Raw genomic sequence first — 22,106 nt, 5'->3', positions numbered from 1 at the left:
TTTTTAAATTCCCTCTAAAGGTACAAAATAGAGATGTTTCTCAGTTTTTGATAAATTTCCCTGAAAAATTTCCTTATTTGCATCTAAACATTTTTATGCCAAACAATTCAGCTAGGGTATATTACCAGGCTAATTTTGGAGTTAGAATATTTTGGATTTTCCTAATTGTAGCAGGCAAAATGCAATTGAATGCCTTTAAATAAAGTCAGAGTTTTTATTTTCCACTGAAACTATATATGTTAATTTATATATTACTTGGAGAAGTGTTAATGTATCCCAAATTTCACAAAAACTGTCAATTTGAACAGATAGTTAATTGTAGTGTCTAATTAATTTCTAAACAACCCTAAGCTTCTATATTAAATAAAATGCATAGGTCCCCAGAATATGTTTCATCCATAAAATTGTTCTATTTTTCCATTTAGTGTATCACACAAGAACTTTTGGATGTGTGCAGACACCTTAGATGAAAAGAAAAATGATAAATTGAAAAAAATCATTGATGATTACTTCGAAAAACAAGAGATTCTGACTGAGTTCAAACAGAGAGAAGAAGGCCAAGATGAAAAACAGGTATAATTCTTCTGGCTCGACACACCAGTGCATTATTTGATGGAACATTTAGTTTTTGAAAAAGGAATGTAAATAAATCAGACCGAAATCGGCCTTCAATTACTTTAAATGAATTTTTTTTTTTACTTTTTAATAAAAACTGGAAACATCGTTTCAGCTGCAAACAGGATAATTTAGTGCAAAAATTTGGTATCAATTAATGCATGATACCATTATGTATAAATACATACATGTATCAATGACAGCCAAATAAATTTTTCATAATTAAAAAAAAATATTAATGAAAACGAAAGTCAAGAATTGTAGACTTTTGAAACTTATGAATAAAAAAACTACAAATTCACTGTCACTCGCATTAAACAAATGCTATGCAATCAAATTTCATCAAGAAATTGGAATGAAATAGTGAAATTCAAGAAAAATTTGATACTTAAAATTAGATTGTAATTGAACTGATCCTGAACAAAATCATATAAATTTGGAACATTTCACAATTTTGCAAAAATTCTTAGGTTGTTTAGCTGAAAAATTGTCTGTTGATTTATTGACCCTATAATGCATATTAATTACTCCTAATGAAATGCAGTGTTTTTGTAAAATTTCAATTTTAACACATTCTGATCGGGATCAGTATTTTTCAATCGAAATCAGTTCAGATTTGATAAATTGCAAATTTTTCTCAAATTGTGCATTTTCGTTTAAATTTCTCTGTAAAATATTAATTTTTGATTAGCGCTTCATGTGAATATTTGTTATTCTTTAGATTGTGTCCATAGATTTAATAGGTTTAGAGAATGACAATTTTAATTTTCAAAAATTAAAAATTAATAAAAAACTTGACAAAACCATTTTTGGCATGTGTTTATTTTAATCATGTTACACATCAATTGAGACAAAGTTTAAGCTCTGAAATACTCCTGTTTGCAGTCCAGACAATTTTTCCCAAATCACTGAAATAAATACAAAAAATTCATGTAATAATTGAAAGCTGATATTGGTGTCTGTTTTAAAAAATTATCATAAAGATTCTTTATTGGTACATCAAATAAATTTTTGGTATGTCAAGGAACCTTAAATTAAGCTTATGTAGTATACATTAGTTGTGTATTTAGGGCCTCAGTTTTCTGGATGATAAGAGGTACATGTACATTGACTTTTTGTCTTTTTCATTGTGGAGAAATGTGTAAAAGAATATAAAGATAACTGTAATGTATTCAAAGTTTGAGAGGAAAAACAATGATTTAATTTTTTCACAGATTGATTATGCACACTGTCTGTCCATTTTGATAAACCATTTAAATTGGCTTTAATACATTAGATTATCAATGGAAAAAAGATTTTTTGTTAATGATAAAATTCAAGGTCAAAACTCTCAAAACAAGGATTAGCATATGCTCTTTTCATAAGAATCACTTTTTTTGTGAGAAAGAAGATAAACAGGGTATCAGGTGTCCATTAGAAGGTTATATCAATGAAGAGGCAACTGATAATGGGCAAACTTGATTAAAATAGGCTTTGTTTTGGAATTGTATTACCTGCTGGAGAGGTTGATGACTCAATATTTACATCCACTGGACATTTGATCCTCTTAATTGTGAAGATGATAGGTATTACTGCTGCTCAACAGATTCACACCTCAATCTAATCAGTTTTGTGTTAAAATCCTTTAATCAAGCCAAGGTAACATTTAAGCTTGTTTGTTTCCTCAAGACAAAGCAGTCAAACATTGAAAGTTCTTAAAACGTTTGATTATCAATAATGCAACATTTAATTTTTAAGACACATCAATAAATAATATAAAATTTGCTGAAAGAGGCAAAAAATTGACATGCTAAACTGTAAATTGCGAAGAAAAGCAAGAGTTACTAGTATGCATGTATCAAATGAAAGGGGTCACCTATCCCAAGCCAGTTTTAAGCAAATTGTCTACATTTAAATGTACATTTTTCATTGATTTTGATTTATAACCCTCTGATGCAGGTATGTATTTGCTTTTATTATTCCTACATAATCTATTATTTAATTAAACATAGTCATTTCTGTTGTAAACTATGAAAAGTTAAAAGTGTATACAATGTAGACCTAATCTAGGATACTCTTTATCCTAACAATCCAAGAATTTCTTCCTTAGGACTAAATAATTTTAAGATCACCAAGTTATGGATAGGTAATGTTATACTTTCTGCACCAGAGGCGGTATCTGGTTTCATTTTTTGGAGCAGGTCTCATCAAACTTATAACTGGTCCTAATTTGTGCATCTGCAGAGGAATATTTAAGCACTGTACTTAAATAGTGAGATTTTACTTCTGAATATAACAATTTATGAATTCTTAGTAAACAAAATTTAATATCTTTTATCATATTATATACGTATGGTAGTTTGAATGGTAGATGTCCGATGTTATATAATTGGTTATTTGATTTAGCTCTGATTGGCTCAAATCCAACATTCTAGAAAAAATAAAGGTTATTATAATATTCACCTGCACCTGACCAAAGAGGTGAATATAACATTTGATTTTTCCATTTTGGACAAAAAAGATCAAGATTTCCAAAATGCTATGATTGGTTATCATTTTTGTTGTCTAATGAAAATTTGTTCTGCTACATGTATGACTTAAAGCGACATGGTCACGATTTTGGTAAAAAATTATCTTTTCGATTTTAATGTTTACAATGCTTTAGTAAGGCATTTTTAACAGGTACACATTTTGAATGTTAAAGTGAAAATTCCAGTTTTTGACCTAAAATAAATGTGTTGCACGTTAGAAATTATCTATCTATGCTTAAAACGAATTAGAAGATAGAGAAATCAGCTTAAAAAAGATTTTTTACAGGCATATTGAACCTATGTAAACAAAAACAGGGCACGAGCCTTGTTTATGTGACAAAGATTTGTGAGCCCTGTATCTTGCTTATAACTCTACGACTGACTCTCAAATTTCATTTGATCATTAAAATGCATTTCCTAATCATTGTAAATAATAAACACAGAAAAATGGAATTGGACCAAAATCGTGACCATGCCCCATTAACCTAAGTTACATGTAATATGACGAGTTTTTTCTTCACTTGATAACATGGCTGTTTCAGATTGTCACTGAACCATATCATAAAACAATTATTGGTCTTTTTTTCGATCTTTGCAATAATTTATTTTCAAATTAGAATATTCATGTCACCCTTTGGGCTGGTTGAAAATGTACTTTTCATGTAGCTAAACGATCTTATTGACCTAAAAAAAAAATAGCTACTCAGGTAACCAATAAAATGCGCCTCTTTTTAAACCTGTATTTTCATGTGACCAGCCTTTTGAGGTGAAAAAGGAGGTATGAATATTTAAAAGGAAAAAAACCCCAGTATTTATTAAGCTTGTGTAAAGAAAAGATTCAGTTCCAGCTGTCAAGTACATAGGAGAAATTGTTCATGATGAAATGACAGTAAATCCTGTCTCATTTATTTCTATATACTGAACAGAAAAAGAAGTATATACTTAAACATTTTTTTTATTTTGATAAAAAAAAAGAACTTTCAAAAAAATGTCCTGTATAAGCTAGAGTCTATTGTGATAAAATAATCATGATTATTCAAGAAGTGTAACATTTTTTATCAGTCAATGAGTACAATGGGTAGAAGCCCATGCTCCAGAAAGACTGACTTCATGTACTCCTGCAATTCTTGACAAAGAAAATCCTGGTCTTTAGTTTTGAAAGAAAATCTGAAATTTGGTAAAATTTCAACGATTTTTTTTATTGCCCGAATATTTAAAGTAAGCGTGAACGTTTCATAGAGATCCTCCAAGCGGGCATGTCCCAAAACGCTGTTGCAGAGACGGTCAGAACAACTCAGAAGACCATTAACCTATTCTGAAGACGTTTCCAAACCGCTGGATCTACTGCAGACCAGCCCCGCAGCCCCGAAGACCTAGAGTAACCGCCCCTAAGAAGACCATTTAATCTGTTTGCTCCACCTGCGAAACAGATTTTTAACTGCGCTAGATACTGTTGAAGTGCTTTAGGAGGAAGGATTAGTCTTCAGACAGTGCGAAACCGACTGAAGCATTGCAGTTTGAAAGCATGATACAATACAAAGGAAAGAACTAACAGATCAGCACAAGGGTACTCTTTAGTGATGAGTCTCGCTTTAGTTTAAAATTTGCTGACGGAAGAACCCGTATTTGGAGGAGACATTGAGAACGTTTTGCTGGTTGCTGTGTGACAGAAGTAGATTTAGGGAAAATAGTGTTATACTTTTGGGGAGAAATTGTAGAGGAACCGCACAAGATTTGTTGTAGTGAACGGTACCCTGACAGCCCGAAGATGCAGAGATAAATTCTCTCCCCAGTTGTACTACCATACCTAGGCACCAGTGGTCCTGGTTTAACATTCAAGCACACGGCAAAACAACAAGCGTTTTCCTGAATCAAAATTAAAAGGATATTATAGACAGGCCCTCAAAATCTTCTGATTTCTCGCCGATTGAACATGTTCAGGATGAGTTAGGAGAGTAAGGATGCGTAAAACCCAGCCACAGAATCTCTTGCCACTGGCGACATCCTAGAAGTGGAATGGAATAATGTCCTGTGGTACATAAATTAGACGATAGGTATCTTCTATGCGTTGCAAATGTCTCGAATTACTGAATGCAGGCGGTTGTCACACAAGGCACCAACATCCAATTTAACCCCCAAAAGAACTGCTCAAAGCCAATGTTTGTTCATTGTTCATGTTTGTTCATTAAATTGACTTTTAAAAAAAATATATTCCAAACAATTATTACTTAAGTACTTCTTATTTTTATTACTACCAAATGTTTTGATTCTAAAACTTTTAATAAATTGACAACTTATTCTGACTAAATATTTTTTCAATATATATTGAAGTGAAAGTGAGGGCCATATCTCTAGAAAATGCAGTCTTCTGTTGAATATTTTAATCTTCTATACAGGAGAATTGGTTTGGTACTGGTAAATTCGAAAACCAACGGTTAATATCATAACCAGAAGAGCAATATAGTAAAATAATAACTGTTCATGAAATGAACATTAAACCTCAGAAACTCTTTCTTTTGAAAGTTATTTTCCCCCTTTAAAATCTACTTTTGAAGTCCTGACAATTCAATAAGTTTTCAATAGAGAAAACGATTTTCAGACATGACTATGGTAACGATACACCAGTGGATACTAGTATTGCTCAACTCTATTCACTTCTTTAGCATTACAATTTTTTAAATAAATAATGTATTTTAACAAAAACTGTTTGATATGATGTGAATTCAGCAATATTATCATTTTTGCTTTAGATTTGAATTTCTGCCATGAATCCTAATTACTGTGTGGTGTTGAACAGAATTCCGATTATGTTGTTGTATTTTAAAGCCTTTGTTTTAAGATAACGAAAAAAGTTATCAATGCAGGCATGCAGAAAAACACTTATTGCTGTTGCTTTTATTAACTATCAGGAAATTACAGCAATTTGCCGGCAAAATGGCAATTGCAAATGCAAGATCTTTCTGAATTTAGATGACAATTTTTCAAAGAACCAGACAATTCAGCGTCCTTGGTTCACAGCAGGCCCTAGTTTTGTATCAGTTTACTTTAAACCATTACTCTCCGGCATTTAAACTGATCCGTCTTTTGTCTTCATTTCATTTCAGCCTTCACCGCAAGAGGTTTCTCAAGCCATTGCAGACATTCGGCAGCTAATAAGTCTCCATGGCCATGAACACAGATTTAATGGCAGGGCCATAGCACGCATTTTCCACGGCATCAGCAGTCCATGTTTCCCCGCTCAAACATGGGGACGTGCTAGGAGGTTCTGGAGAAGCAATATGAACCTTGACTTCAACTTTCTTGTCAAACTTGCTGTGCAAGAAATTATCAAACTAAGGTGAATGAAAGGTTCCCCAGAAATTTGATTTGTATTTGACCTCCGTTTTTGCACGCAAAATGTAAGACATTTTCTGCTGTGGTTTTGATTTCCTTGCTTAATAAAAATAAATATTTAATAACAATCCATGAATTTAACTTAACTTGGTTTTTGTCATTGCCATTCCAACCTAAATGACATCTTTTTTTTTTCTTTTGGGGGGGGGGGGGGGGGGGGTGTCATTTCAACCTCCTTTGATGATGATAATGATGAGAGAGAGAGAGAGGAGAGAGAGATTTGGAACAGTAGAGTTGAAAAACGGTAAACAGGCTTTATCAATTGAGTGCACATTTTTTAATCAGTATAGATTTTAGTCGTAGTGAATTTACATGTTACCATGGTAAGGAAATTTGAACAATATACATGTGTTACACTATCGTCAGTAATAATACAATTGTTGGAGTAGGGTTAAGTTAATTAATATGGGACATCCATCGCTATTAATTTAAAGTACATCATAATTAAGATACTTTCGCCGGTTTAGAATTTTCAAAATTTACAATATTTAACCAAAAACACGTTTTAAATTTTTTGGGCAAAATGAACAGTTTAAAATTCCCCAGCATGATTCGTAGTGATCCTTCTAACCCCTACACAAAGCTGTTAGGTAACAAGTTTGGGAAAGAGACTATAAAATTACACTTGATATTATTGGGTTTTTTTTTTTCGATAATAAATACGTCACAACATGGAGGTGTCCCTTGCCACCATAATGTGACAAGCATACTTAATTGTAAACTTCTACTGCTATAAAGGCACATGTATATTGAAACAACTTCAGTTCAGTTAAGTCAGCTTGAGTGCATATCTGAAAGAATACACAGAGACTCAACTTATTCCCTATGTGAAAGTCATATACTTTTAAAGGTTTGATGCTGAACGCATCATGTCACAGTTATGTAATTTCATGTAAAATCACTTCTGATTACAACGTTAAACCTTTTAGCATCTGATTTTTATGTTATTTTCCTGAACTTGTTCGTGAAGTTTATGTATTATGCAGTAGCTGAATCAGTCGTGTTTTATTAATACACTTGCATTCATTTAACCATGTTTTCAAAGCAAAATGATGTGCATTGGTAATTTTACCCAGCTGGCATATTTTCTATTCCCTTGTCAAGGCCTGGGTTTTAAACACATCACATTGAGATAGATAAATGTCTACCTGGTCTAAAGGTGTTAAGAACTGCCATCTCATATAGAAATATTTGACTGGAAATAGCAAGGGCCTTCTATTGTTGAATATATAACTTTTGTAATTGCTCTCTTTAAAGGTTTAAAAAGATATAATGAAATCTGCAGCAAATTATGATTATGTACACGTATATTTATTGACATCATTACGAAGTCCATGACGAACTATTCTTTTGACCATTTTAATGTCAGATTGATATGTTGTAACTTTGGTATGTTTCAGTTTTTGTTCTAGTCTGTGCGTTTCCTCTACCTGATCTCCTAAGCCCAACCCCAACGCCCAACCCCCACCCCACTAAGGTCAGTTGCTCTTTTGGAGATTACCCCCACTTAAAGGTGGAATAACACACCTGGAAAAAGTCACCTAAGTTAACAGTAAATTATTTGATATGAAATATATAACGATAAATAAAGTGTACATATGTCAAATAAGCAAAAAATTTGCAGATTGTGAATAAAAAATTAATACCTAAAAAATCCAATAGTTAGAAACAACAAAAGTCCCTGCGGGATTCGAATTCGGGATGTACGGATCACAAGCCTGACACTTTATCCACTCGGCTATGCGGTAAGTTACAGTTTTCGTCGATAAAATCCTTTTAATAAAACGAAATGTCGTTTCGATCAGAGGTCAGCCATTTTGTGACGATGTGTTATTCCACCTTAAGAATAACGATTTGATTCTAAAATTCTTATTTTCACATTTTATATATACATTTAGTGCTTAATTACTATAGTAACTAATGTATTTCAATCAAAAACAAGCAAAATACAGAGATCACAATTTTTTGTTAAAAACGTTGGATCCCGGGATCAAAAGTTTAACTTTCTTCTAAAGGTTTTTTTAACATCTACACATATATCTAAACCAAAATTCAAAGCAAAATTATGGAGTCTGTGCTCCTTTCGGTTTTATGGTGTATTTTAAGTAGAGTTCATATATGAAACAAAATTTCCAGACTAGAGGTGACCCGAAATGGCTACCCAAAACCAGAGGAACAAACCTCTTTAAGTGAAGAGGGCTCAAGCTTATGTCTTGTTATTGAACGTGTGCATCGTAATTTGATTTTTAATGTTCCATTACGGAGTAAATCGGTCAATTTTTAGCTCACCTGAGCTGAAAGTTCAAGTGAGCTTTTCTAATCAAAATTTGTCCGTTGTCTGTGATCGTTGGTGGCGTTGTCGTTGTGATAAACTTTTCACATTGTAATCTTTTTCTCAAGATCCACTAGGCAGATTTCAACCAAACTTGGCACAGAGCATCACTAGATAAAGGGGATTCAAGTTTATACAAAGGAGGGCCACACCCTCTTTCAAGGGGAGATAATTTAGAATTCTTGAAAATTAGTGGGTATTTTTCAAAATTTTCACAAAAACTATTAGGCCAGAGAAGCTGTAACTTGTATGGAAGCATTCTCAGGTAGTGTAGATTCAAGTTTGTTCAAATCATGGTCCCTGGGAGTAGGATGGGGCCACAATGGGGGGGGGGGGTGGATTTTTAGATAAGAATGTATAGAGAAAATCTTTAAAAATCTTCTTCTCGTTTTCGCCAGAAAAGTTCAAATTGAAGTGGAAGCATCCTCAGATAGTTTAGATTCAAATTTGTTCAAATTATGGTCCCCAGGGGTAGGGTGGGGCACAATGGGGAGATTTTTGCAAAGGAATATATAGAAAAAATCTTAAAAATCTTCTTCTCAAAAACTATTAGGCCAGAAAAATTTAAACTTGTTTGGAGGCATCCTCAGGTAGTGTTGATTCAAGTTTGTTCAAGTCATGGTCCTCGAAGGTAGGGTAGGGTCACAAAAATTAATGGGGATGAATTTTACATAGGAATTTATGAAGGAAATCTTTAAAAATCTTCTTCTCAAAAACTATTAGGCAAGAAGAGCTCAAATTGGAGTGAAAGCATCCTCAGATAGTGTAGATTCAAGTGTGTTCAAATCATGGTCCCCGGGGGTAGGGTGGGGCCACATTGGGGGGGGGGGGTGAATTTTTGCATAGAAATATAAAGAAAATCTTTTAAAATCTTCTTCTCAAAAACTATTTGGCCAGAAAAGCTAGAAATTGTGTGGAGGCATACTCAGGTAGTGTAGATTCAAGTTTGTTCAAATCATGGTCCCCGGGGGTAGGGATGGGTCACAAATGGGGATGAATTTTTACCTAGAAGTATATAGAGAAAATCTTTAAAAATATTCTGGAAAAGTTTTTAGTCCAAAAAGCAGTAACTTGTGTGAAAGAACGGGTTGTGCAGGTTAAACTTTGATCAAACCATGATTCCCTAGTGAAAAGTGGGGCTACAAAGTGGGGGGGGGGGGGTATATAGGAATAAAAAAAATTTCTTACAGGTTCAACAAGAAAAGGGACTTAGTATTTACCATAAAAATATGTGCCACTGGATAAAAATCGGCAGATTTAAAAAAAAATTGAGCAAGATCTACTGTACTTGTCAAAAGATTTTGATACTGTAACGCTAATTTGATCAAAGTTTAGGCTATTGTTGCTTAGGGGAGCGATGTGGCCCCTGGGCCTCTTGTTTTATTTTTAACAACGTTTTTTATCCTCTAAAGATTATAAAGATATACTCGGGCTTTTGGAAACAAATACTAATGAGAGTCATAAAGTTTTCTCGGTCATTTGAACGTGTAGAAATGTGAAAGGTTCCTCTAAGTATTGATCAATGTAGGCACAGTGACGTTAACAAAATCACCATTCTGGCCTTGTAATGTCGTCTGATTATTAAATACGATAACATGAACTGAAAAAATGCTTTACTAATGGGAAATGTCACGTCTTTTTAATTTCAGCGTTGTTTATCAAGCGTTTGTCTCCAGCGGGAGTGATATCTTTTCTTATGTTGGGAGATGCCTTAAATTAATAAATCTTATCCTAAAGCCACAGAATGGATGCAATACCATTAACTTTGTGCCGGATAAAGACACCATTACCCAAGATGGCATTTTTGCACTCATTTCTAGGTGGAGGGGTGTGAAATTTTTATCACGGGATATTTAGAAAAACATTATCATATGGGAAATAGTTCTCAATGAGAAATAATAATATTTAAGATCGATGTTTAAATTGATCAGGTAATTTTCCTTTAAGCATGTACAGAAAATCAATTTTTCAACCAAAATTTTAAACGTATGGAAACCCCCCCCCCCCCCCCCCCCCCAATTACTATCTGATTTCCTATAGGAAATAAATCAATTTCTTAAGTAAATTCTATAAATCTTGCAAACAATTCTTTCGTAGATATGATATTCGTCCTATGGGATAAGAATTTTAAAAGCCAATATCTTGCCTGTCAGGCGAGGCACAAAATCAACAAATGATGTTATATGCTCTCAAGACATATGTAATATGACTGGGTTTTTTTTGGTTGTATTTATTTTGGAACTGCAAAGTAGATTCATTATGCAATATTGGCCCTTGATCATTATCTTGTACAGTGTCATTTGCTCTGTAAAGGAAATATGATACAAACGAATTTCACTGCTCTAGCACTGAAGAATTCCCGTGGTAATAAATGAATCGTTGGTTAAATTTGGTCTTCTCGGATATCTTTGTTTGGAACTCATCTATTACTTGTCTATAACTGCCCTCGGTTATCCGACATCACACGTGGGAAAATAAATTTGATTCTGGAGATTGTTGAAACATATATCTATTGGCTCATCAAATAGATATTTGGCATTTTCTAATTTTTTTGATATAAAAGTTAATGAGGAATGCTACATCCACATTTTATTTTATGTATCGTTTAAGTATCATTTCCGAAACATGATTTTGTTGTTCAAAGAAGGATATTTGCCATTAATTATTCTATATGATTTATGGTGTTTTTATGAGTAATAAATGCATGATATTAATATTTGATAAATCAAGTCCAGTAATGTCCATAAAACGTTTTATTAGTTAATACAAAAAATATTTATGAAAAAAAACATCTTTTCAAACTCCAGTTTTAGACCTAAAAAGAGTGTGTTAAACGTTAGGAACTCTTTTTGTGCTTAAAATGAATAAAAAGAAAAACAAATCAGTTTGAAGATTTTTACTTGTCTATTGAACCTATGTAAACAAAAACGGGTTGCGAACCTTAAGTTGTTTACATGACAAAGAATTGTGAGCCCCGTATCTTGCCTATAACTCCAAGACTGACCGTCAAATTTCATTTGATCACTAGAATTTGCATTCCTTAAGCATTGAAAATAATAAAACAGAAAAATAGAACTTGACCAAAATCGTGACCATGTCCCTTTAAAAAACGAAAGTCTCAGCTGTGTATCTCCGAACTTTTCTTCATAATCATTCATCATCTTGCGTTAATTTCAGGCAAGATGTCTGTTTTCCACAAACTAAGAAAACTGTGTCTTACTTCGTTGTCTTTTCTGTTAATATATATATATATATATATATATATATATATATATATATATATATATATATATATATATATATATATATATATATATATATATATATATTAGAAACTATACATATGCATTTTACGAATAATTATTATAATAGTACACCTTAAACATTTTGAAACGATGATTATACATTTTGAAAATGATGTCCTTTCATCCACTTTGATATCACAAGGCTGTCCATAATTCTTCAATACTAATACGAAGAGCTAATGAAAATAATATCATTTCCCGCCATCTCACGATCGCGCTAATGTATTCTGTTAAGTTTCGATTTCCATTCAGTGTGTGATAGAAGGTGTTGCTAAAATGCGAGCATTTTTTATCAAAGAAAAATGATAGAGCGATTATTGTATGGTATGTCAGGATGCTATCGGTTTTTAAAAAAATATCATGATCTATAGACTAATGCTTTATCTGGCCTTTGAGTGTTTTTTATGCTGTTTGTCAAGGATAAGATAGACGTATTTGTTTTATTATATTGCCATATGAATGTCATTCTGCCTTATTATGGTCATTAGGTCATTATCAATGACTAATGTTAAAGATACCGTTGCAGCACAACATATATTTGTGTGATGAAATGGTTTTGTTATGTCGAAAAACAAATCCGTAATTTCTGAAAGGAATCCAGGAAATGGTTGATAAAGAGCTATATCAATTATTTTGTTTATACTAAATGATAAGTTTGAATTTAAATAACCCTTGTTTTGCCTCAAACTCAAATGTCGCAACGTCATTGGATAATATGCGTCATGTGATTGCCATCTATATCTCTAAAGTCTGCAAATAGCAAAAATTAGGGGCAACATTGCGGCCATACCGCCTTTTTAGCTAACTTAAACTGAAGGTTCAAGTGAGCTTTTCTGATCACCTGTTGTCCTTCCGTCTTTCTGTATACTTTTTGACATTTTTAACTTCCTCTCTAGAACCATTGGGCCAAATTTAATCAAATTTGGTACAAACATCCTTATGCGAAAGGATTCTAAATTGTTGAAATAAAGCCTTTTGAAATAAACCCTTTTTAAATGGGAGATAATTATGAAACAGTGAAAATAGGGCGCGTGTCTTAAAAAAAACTCTACACCAGAAATTCCAATATTTACTCCTAAGGCAAACTTGTAAACAGTGAAGATTCTAATTTCCTAAAAGCATGACTCCCAGACTAATACTGGTGCCCCAAGAGTGGTTCAAAGTTTATCATGGAAATATATAGAAAAAATGATTAAAAGTCTTTTAAAGAACTACAATACTACAGTTCGTGAGATTATTATGCAAGCATCCACAAATAGTGTAGATTTTGAATTTAAAAAATCATGACCCCAGGTCAATACTTTGGCCACATGAAAGGATATCGTTTAATTAAAAAATGACAATAACAAACCGTGAATCATATTGTTAAAAAATCTTTTTTAAGAACTATAATGATACAATTTGTGAAATTACTATTCAAGCATCCTTAAATAGTGTATATTCTGAACTGTTATCCCTTGACCAATCATAGGGCCCAAAAAGGGTTTTTAAGTTAAACAGAGATATATAGGGAACATGTTTTAAATTTTTCCTCTAAATCTTGGAATATATTCTTAAAGAGTTTTATTTTGAACAAAATTTCGAAATGGAATGCCACAAGAACTGCTGTCCAGGTGACCGATGTGGCCCGTGGGATATTGGATCTGATTTATTATAAAACAATTGTTATTCGAAAAGGTCCTCAGCAAACACCAAAATACTTTACACTACTTCTTTTGACTTTAACAACCCGACATATTTTGTAGACAGTAACGAACATTCTAAGTAATAATATGCATCTTTCATATCTAGCTCTTTTAACAAAAAACATTCTATTTTCTGTTACAGATTTTACTACATGTATATGACAGTAAACGGTTTTTGGTGAAAGTGGATACATGTGCGAGTATTTTCATAATCAAACTTCACATGTTTGATAAGTAAAGTTTTTCAAAATATTGGCTTTCATTTCAAATGTGATGCATTTACATTGCAAAATTGCCTATATCGCCGCATTGTTGCAATATACGAGCACGATGTATACTAACCTTTTAAAAGAAAACTATACGGACTGCGGACCGTGGCTTGAAATGGCTATAACGCTACGCCATTGTATTGTAAGATCATATAACTAATTTATTTTCTAATTTTAATGAAGCAAGCCCTTCCTTTGTTATTACCCAAAAAGACATGCATAAAATCTTTTAAATGCTTTAAGTATGTTTTTCTAGTTTTTCTAGCTTTTCTAGTATTCTTGTGTGGTATGAGCATTATCTGTGCTGTCAATGAAATACACTGTAAGTGACGAGACTTGTGGAGTTCCATCGAACTCCTTTGTATTTTTTCGTAAGTTGCTCTGGGTTTGATACTAATGACTGCCAGCTCCAGATTCAAGGTAATGGGAAATCGTTGACCCAATGTCATTAACATAAGGACATAAGGATTCAATGTGCACGTGTTTCGTGAAATTATGCCCTGTGACGAATTTAATTATTTACTGAATTGTAGTCATGACGTAATATTATTGTAATTATTGACGCAGAGGACAGTGAAGACAAATTCTTAACGTTTGTAAATGTCGGACCATCCTCTTGGCATTCAAATGGTTGGATATGTACACAATGCACAAAATAGAGAATTAGAAAATGCATCATCTCTACAAAATAACAAGATATCTGTGAGCCAATGCTCACTAGTAATACCCCCGCTCTGACGCAAATATGCAGGAAAGCAAAGTAGTCATTTAACAGGAAGTTGACGTCCGATATGACATGCTGAAACAAATAGTGTGTTAAATTTCAAGCATCTACAATGAACAGTTGCTGAGAAAAATGCGACAGAACTTTTTGTTACGGACAGACAGAAGGGTGGACAGACAGACAGACACACAAGAGTTAACAGTTTACTCCCTTCACCCTTGGAGCGGAGGTATAATTATCAAGTTGTTGCAATCTGCCCTAGTCATAATGACGTAGAAGTATGGAAACGACTCATGAAGTGAGAGACAGTAAATAAATTTTTTAAAATGTAATTAATGTATCTCTTCTATATTTTCAGTTAAAGATCGTATAATTACATTTTGATCGAAGTACATGTAGATATTGGATACTTTCATACGTTTGAGTATTGACAGCATTAAAAAAACAATCAAATACATTTACATGTATATTACATTTTCAGGTAAATAAAATTTTTCGTAAATAAAAGCCCAATCGGACTTCATTAACTATATTACAGAACGACGCCATGCCACTGTTTATCACGATCAATGACTTTCTAGAGTTTAGGATGACGTTTTTGTTGTTTTTGATCGAAACTTTAAAAGCAATCTACCTAATTTATATTACAGAGTTTTGATTGTCGTGCTATTTTCACTTTTGAAAACATTTTTTTTTTTTGATGGTCCAAAACTTAAATCTCTCAAGAATGTACGTTATGATTGAGATTTTCTTACATGTTGTTGTGAAAGAAATATCTAGCATAAATTAAGGTGGAATAACACATCATCACAGAATGGCTGACCTCTGATCGAAAGAATATTTCGTTTTTTTAAGGATTTTATCGACGAAAACATGTATCTTACTCCACAGCTGAGTGGGAAAAATGACGGACTTGTGATACGTGCATCCTGAGTTCGAATCCGGCCGGGGCTTTTTGTTGTTACTAAATTGAATTTTTTAGATATTCATTTTTTATCCATAAAATGCAAAATGCTTATTGGACATATGTACAGTTTATTTGCCATAATATCTTTCATTATCAAATAATTTACTGTTAATCAGAATGAATTTTTCCAGGCGTGTTATTCCACCTTATTACTTTGGTTTTATTAATATTCAAGGGTATCAATTTTCGTGGATAAAGTGAAAATCACAGTTTCAGTAATAGGTAAATTCGTGGCCAATGACCATATCAATACCAAATGTTAATAGAAATTGCACTTCGATGAACATTTAATTTCGTGGATCAACTAAACAACGAAATCCACGAAAATTGGTATTCAACGAATATTGGTGAAACCACAGTTACTCTATGTAAAATAAACAAAGTGATGAAAAGGCAGTGAGGCTAACTAAGAATGACCATGATCATCAAGACGTTTTAAACATGAACAGCTTTTGCCAACATATGCCAAGTATAGTGGACATTGGCCCAGTTGTTAAAAAGAAATGGTGCTGAAGTAACACTGAGACGATGAAGACATGTGCGCCAGACAAGTTTAATGAGGAAAGCACAATTTCGACTTCTGTGCAAACGAGCTGGAAAACGATGAGGACTCAGGAGACAAAAGAGAGTTTGAGTTCTGTTGTTTCATTCATATTTTTTAATGAATTATATGTTTTACTCACCAGTGTGATCAGATATCTTATTTGAAATCTACGCATTGAAATTTCCATGACAGTGACGTTGCTCTATTTACACATCAATTATTTATAATGCACTTCACATCTTGGTTAACCATTAATGTTTATACTAGGCTAAAGTTTAATGTATATTTAGTAGGCCAGCTAAGTAACAGTGGGGGATGTTTTAAAGAAGATGGTGATAGTTTAACAAATATGACCGAGTTTTGAAGGGATAAAAATTGAAGACATAGTCATTAAAACACAAAACAAGAAATCAAATGTTACTTTGCTCATCCGAGTAACATGTTAAATTTGTGATCTCTTCTCATTTGTGACAACACTCTGGTGTCAGAAAAAATCACGAATGAAGCAATACATGTATATGTTTAGTATAAAAATTAACGTTTCTTTAGGTTGCACTTTAATCCAGTATCACACATGACCCTATTTGAAAAGTGGGCTATTTGCTTTGCTGTTGATGATCTCTCGTTTGGTCAGTACAATTGTATGCCGGCCCGTAGACGAATTGTTCTCAGATTTCTATCCTCAGAACTTTTAAGGTCTTCAGAATTTTATAACTTGATTTACAATACTATGCATTCTTTTTAAAATTGAAGTAATTTAATTTTCGAATCATGTGATAAAGGTTCGAGGCGTGAACAGCGTTAGACCAAGTATTGTCCCTGCAATATCTGTAGAACACTTTGCCGGACAGACAAAAAACTAATTGGTATAAAAGTACCATCTAAGAACTTTAATTATGACCTCATTATCTTTAAGTAACAAGGTGAAGGGTCAAATTACGTTCGACAAAGATCATCGTCAGCTCAATATTTTTAGAGCCCTTCGCTGAAAAATGAAACTGAGTACAGTGGCGTCAACTAAGGAGTAAGAATCCCTATCGAATTTTTGTCGCAAGGGCAAGGAACAAACAACATCAAGCATATAAATATCGTCTTCCCAATATTTTGCAAATCATTGCTTTTCTGCTTAAAATCTTGATTTTAAAATAGTTCATGTTTTGATTTTAATATATAACCATGTATTTAAAGATTTAGTCTTTTTTTACTACGGTGAACTTTGCCCTTTTTTTTTTTTTGCTTTCCTTTTGTATTGTTCAGGGGTTTCAGTTTGACAAATATAACGGTACATAATATCAGGACAATTATATAAGTCATGTATTCATTTTAATAATCATCCCTCTTAATTTTCAAGAGAAATATTCGATGTAACACTTCTGATTTAAATTAAACATTTTTTTATTAATAGATATATAAAGGTTAAACCACAGGTTCCTTCACCTATGGGTTTCATACTCTATATAACTGTGAATATACTTTTTTGATGAGGTAAATAAACATGATATAATTTCTTAATTATATTAAATAACAAATTGAATATACATGAAACGCGGTTAATTATGATCATTATAGAAAACACAAGTGTATGTTTGGAATTAAAATACCTAAAATATAAAGATATTTTATTCACCACAAATTCAAATATAAAAAAAAAGGAATTCTTTAGTTGGCTGTACGTGCCAATTTAAGCTGCATCGGATTCAATCCTTAGTAGAATTTCAAGATAATTATCATTGTTTTGTTTTGAACATATTTTATTGATTACTCAAAAGGATCAGAAACAAGTTCTAACAACTTACTAGTTCTCCTTTCCTTATCATTATCAACCCCGGACATAGCGTCTCTCCCTTTCGCCACTTCCATTTGTTTTGTATTTTTTTCACGAGCTTTCTTTCACTGAACTAGCCATAATTCTGTACAACTTGTCGTTTCAGGAAAGATAATACCATGAAAAGTATCTAAAAAAAAACAGCGGAAAAAAATCTCGTAAAATAAAGCCATTATAGTATACTGTTACAGCAACATCAATTTGAACATGATTTAGAGAAACAATGTCGCGTATATCTTTGAATCAAACGTGACTGAGACTGTCGCTTCTTTGTCAAAGAAGTACATTGGTTGGAAGAAAGAGTCAGTCGCTCTCTCTCTCTCTCTCTCTCTCTCTCTCATTTTTGGGAGTTGATTTTCATCAACTCTCCTATGCAGTTACTCAGGCAAACCGAAAGTGAAACAGTGTTTGGACCTAAGCACAAATCAACACCGCTGACAACATTTAGTTCTAATCAATAAATTCGATGTAATGAGTTCTTAAGCATTGTCCTTAAAGAAAACTCACTTATAGTTACCTTGTAAAAAGTCAGATTTTAAATGGTACGAACAATTCGGATATTTTTTGAAGTCGTACATTTCATGTATTCCTACGCCAGAGTTCAATATAGTCTCGTTCAACCAGACGCTCGGCTGTCTCCGTAAATCGCCGACAAGCAGAGATTCTCTCTTGCTTGTCGGAGATTAACGGATACAGATGAGAGTCTGGTTGAACGAGAGTAGAGTTCAATTTTGCTTGGATCCATACAATTTCTCATAACTATTTCGATTACTAATTCGGAGTTTGATGGAATAATTATTTGAATATTACACATCATAATTGATATAGGGTTCTCACGAAATTCCTGTAGGATTCAGATTATAAAAATGTGCGTAATTCAACTACTTATTGGAATTTACTTGCCACGCAAATTAACATATCGTTGATTTTAAAATAAATAACAATCGATAAAATCAACTCCCGTCAGTACTTCAGTACTTTGATTAATTTTTTTTTGTTAAACTCGTCTAGGTTATTTCACAAATTATAAGTAGACTTCCTTATACCGATTAATAATAAGAAACAATGTGTCTTATTTGAGTTAAAACGCACTGATAATGGTTCCCAACACAAACAGAGAACAAGTTAAACTAAAATATAATAGGACAAGAGAAAAGCCATCAATGTGACAGCAAATCGGGTTTTCTTTTGTGTGAACAGTATCCATAATCCAACTGTCAACCCTGAATTGATAAACACTACAAATCCAGAGAAATGGGGGCACTCTGTATGCAACTTTTTTGGCGAAAAAGGTAACAGCTGCTTTTTTTCCCCGTAAATTATTAGAAATCAAAATCCTAGTAATATGCACACCTCTGATATATATATATATATATATATATATATATATATATATATATATATATATATATATATATATATATATATATATATATATATATATATATATATATATATATATATATATATATATATATATATATATATATATACACAACTGATCTGCAAAAGAACCTATCTTGAAATCTGTAGGAGGAGTTGGCCGTATAATAAGGATATCCTTTTGGCAGCCGATCATTTTCACCTTTTTATAATTAATTATAAAAGACAACAGCTTAACATCAACTGGCGTTTTTTGGTCATGACTTATTTATTGAAATTGAACATGCATTTTAACAACTGACTTGCCACCGAATTGGTGAGCAGGTATACTGCTGCACACTTTATCAATCAATCATCATATCAACAATCATTTGCTCAATCAATAAATATAAATCAATCACATCAGCAATAGGATTGTTCAATCATTCCATAAATCAATCAATCAAATTGTTTAATCAATCAATATAAATCAATAACATTAGCAAAAGGATTATTGTATCAATCAATCCATAATCGATCAATCTGTCCATCAATATAAATCATCATTGTCAATTGATGAATTTAGTCAATAATTAATCAACGAATGAAATAATGGATACATGTAAATAGCGCTTTGCTTGAAGCGGGTTAATGGCTATGTTAGATAGACCCTCGGAGCAGTTGACCACCTATTCCCAAGCTTTGAGCAGGCTTTGGGAACAGTTGCCTACACCAAAGACCTGAGAAACCTTGCCATGTTACAACCTGTAATTTTGACTGATGATCCGGCATCATGGAAGAAGTTGATGAAGAAAGGATGCCGAACCCGATATCAATTGCAGACGCCATACCCAATGGTTTAGCTAAAGCTAACCTGATTCTTATAAGGATGACGACTAAAGATAAGATTGTTGTTGCTTGTATAAATGAATTTTTCTTTAGGGATAAATTCCACTACCGGATATTTTCATTGGAAACTCGGTTAAAAATTATTAGTACATTATAACTGTAAATTCTGAATGAGTAGTTTACTACATGCATACTGTATTAAGAATTGTAATTTTGAGAGAGAGATGTGCGAATAACATATAATCGGCTTCGCAAAAGTTAAGGAGATAAAAAAAAACTTTCGGAAAAACCGCCGTATTGCAAGTTGATTTCATTTAAATAATATCTAGTTATTTATTTAAACACAAAAGGATTTGGCGACACGCACTTTGCTTAACTAAGACCTTATCCAGAACTGGGAGAACAGTACTGAAAGTTCAATGGCGACGTATACCTTTGGGATATATATGCGCAATTTTTTTATGTTTAATGGTGGCTCCAAAGTAAACCAGTGCAATGACGTGACAAGACAAACCCTGATTTATATTTTAAAGTTGTTTTATAACTGGCTAGATATTCATTTGAACATCAAAATCTTTTCTCTGGTTTCATAGTGTTTGGCGGTTGCAAAATTAAACCGCAAACGTAATATCTTGTAGCATGTTTTAGTTAATTTACATTCGCTTTTATTGTTTCATATAAAGTGGTTCCAAGAAATATCTGAAGTAAAACAAATGTTTTATTGATTACCGAAGAAATTTGCCCCTTTATCACTTACTATGTTGATTTTAACCGAATCCATCCAGTAAAACACGCTGATAGATTTATTGCGACGTGAAAATGCATTGAATTTTGTTTTTTATGCTGCAGCAAACTTTTGATACTTAGGGGATTACCGTACCATCATTAGACTAAGTTACGGTCTAAGACATTTTATTTCCGGAAATCTCCCAAACAAAAGCCTTTAATGTCATTATTGGGGGCTTATATATATATATATATATATATATATATATATATATATATATATATATATATATATATATATATATATATATATATATATATATATGAAGTTAACACTCTTTTTTAAGTCACATGAGTCAATAATGTGACTTATTGCAATTGGTCTTTGTCCGCCATGGTGCATTGTGCGTCGTCCGTTAGCAATTTTACATTTTTTACTTCTTGAAAACTACGAAGCCAATGGTTACCATTTTTGGCGTGAAGCATTTCTATGGTTAGAGAAATTTAAATTGTGAAATTCGTGGATCTACAACCTCGAGGACAAATTTGCAACAAAAAAAGCAAATTTTTAAAAATCTTCTTCACTTCTACCCACAAGGGACTGTGAAATTCATGGCCCCTGGATCAGGGATTCAGGCTCAAGGGTTGGGCAAATATATAGTCAAAAAGTAAGAAATGTATTAGATCCTAGAAAATCCTCTTCTGTACTCCCATATATGTTTGTAAAAAACTGAATGCAGGGTTATGATGTTTATGACGTCTCCTACTTAATTTGTGAATTTTATGACCCCCTGGGACTTGGGTTTAGGCCCTTGAATAAGACCAATATAGTCATATCGTAAAAATGCATTAAATCTTAGAAAATCTTCTTTACTTCCACACATATTGGTAAAGAACTGAATTTGTCGTAAGAAAAACTGGCATTGTTATGTTAATCAGGAAGTCCTCTACTTAAATTATAAATTTCATGTTTACCAAGGTAGGGGTTCTGATTCTAGGG

General features: G+C 32.6%; 1 protein-coding gene across 1 annotated transcript in view; it reads left to right on the top strand.

Moving 5' to 3' along the window:
- LOC128187189 (ATP-dependent DNA helicase Q4-like) overlaps positions 1–6,604 on the top strand; it is an 85,734-nt gene extending 79,130 nt beyond the window's left edge. The window contains exons 21-22 of the mRNA XM_052857453.1: positions 426–573; positions 6,230–6,604. Of these exons, the coding sequence (XP_052713413.1) occupies positions 426–573; positions 6,230–6,466 (385 nt within the window). The 3' untranslated portion in view covers positions 6,467–6,604. The remainder of the gene's footprint in view (positions 1–425; positions 574–6,229) is intronic.
- The last annotated feature ends 15,502 nt before the right edge of the window (positions 6,605–22,106 follow it).

Source organism: Crassostrea angulata, chromosome 6, assembly GCF_025612915.1.
Source record: "Crassostrea angulata isolate pt1a10 chromosome 6, ASM2561291v2, whole genome shotgun sequence".
Taxonomy (NCBI): domain Eukaryota; kingdom Metazoa; phylum Mollusca; class Bivalvia; order Ostreida; family Ostreidae; genus Magallana; species Magallana angulata.
Note: the sequence above shows the minus strand (reverse complement) of the source record. Positions and strands in the feature narration are given on the sequence as shown.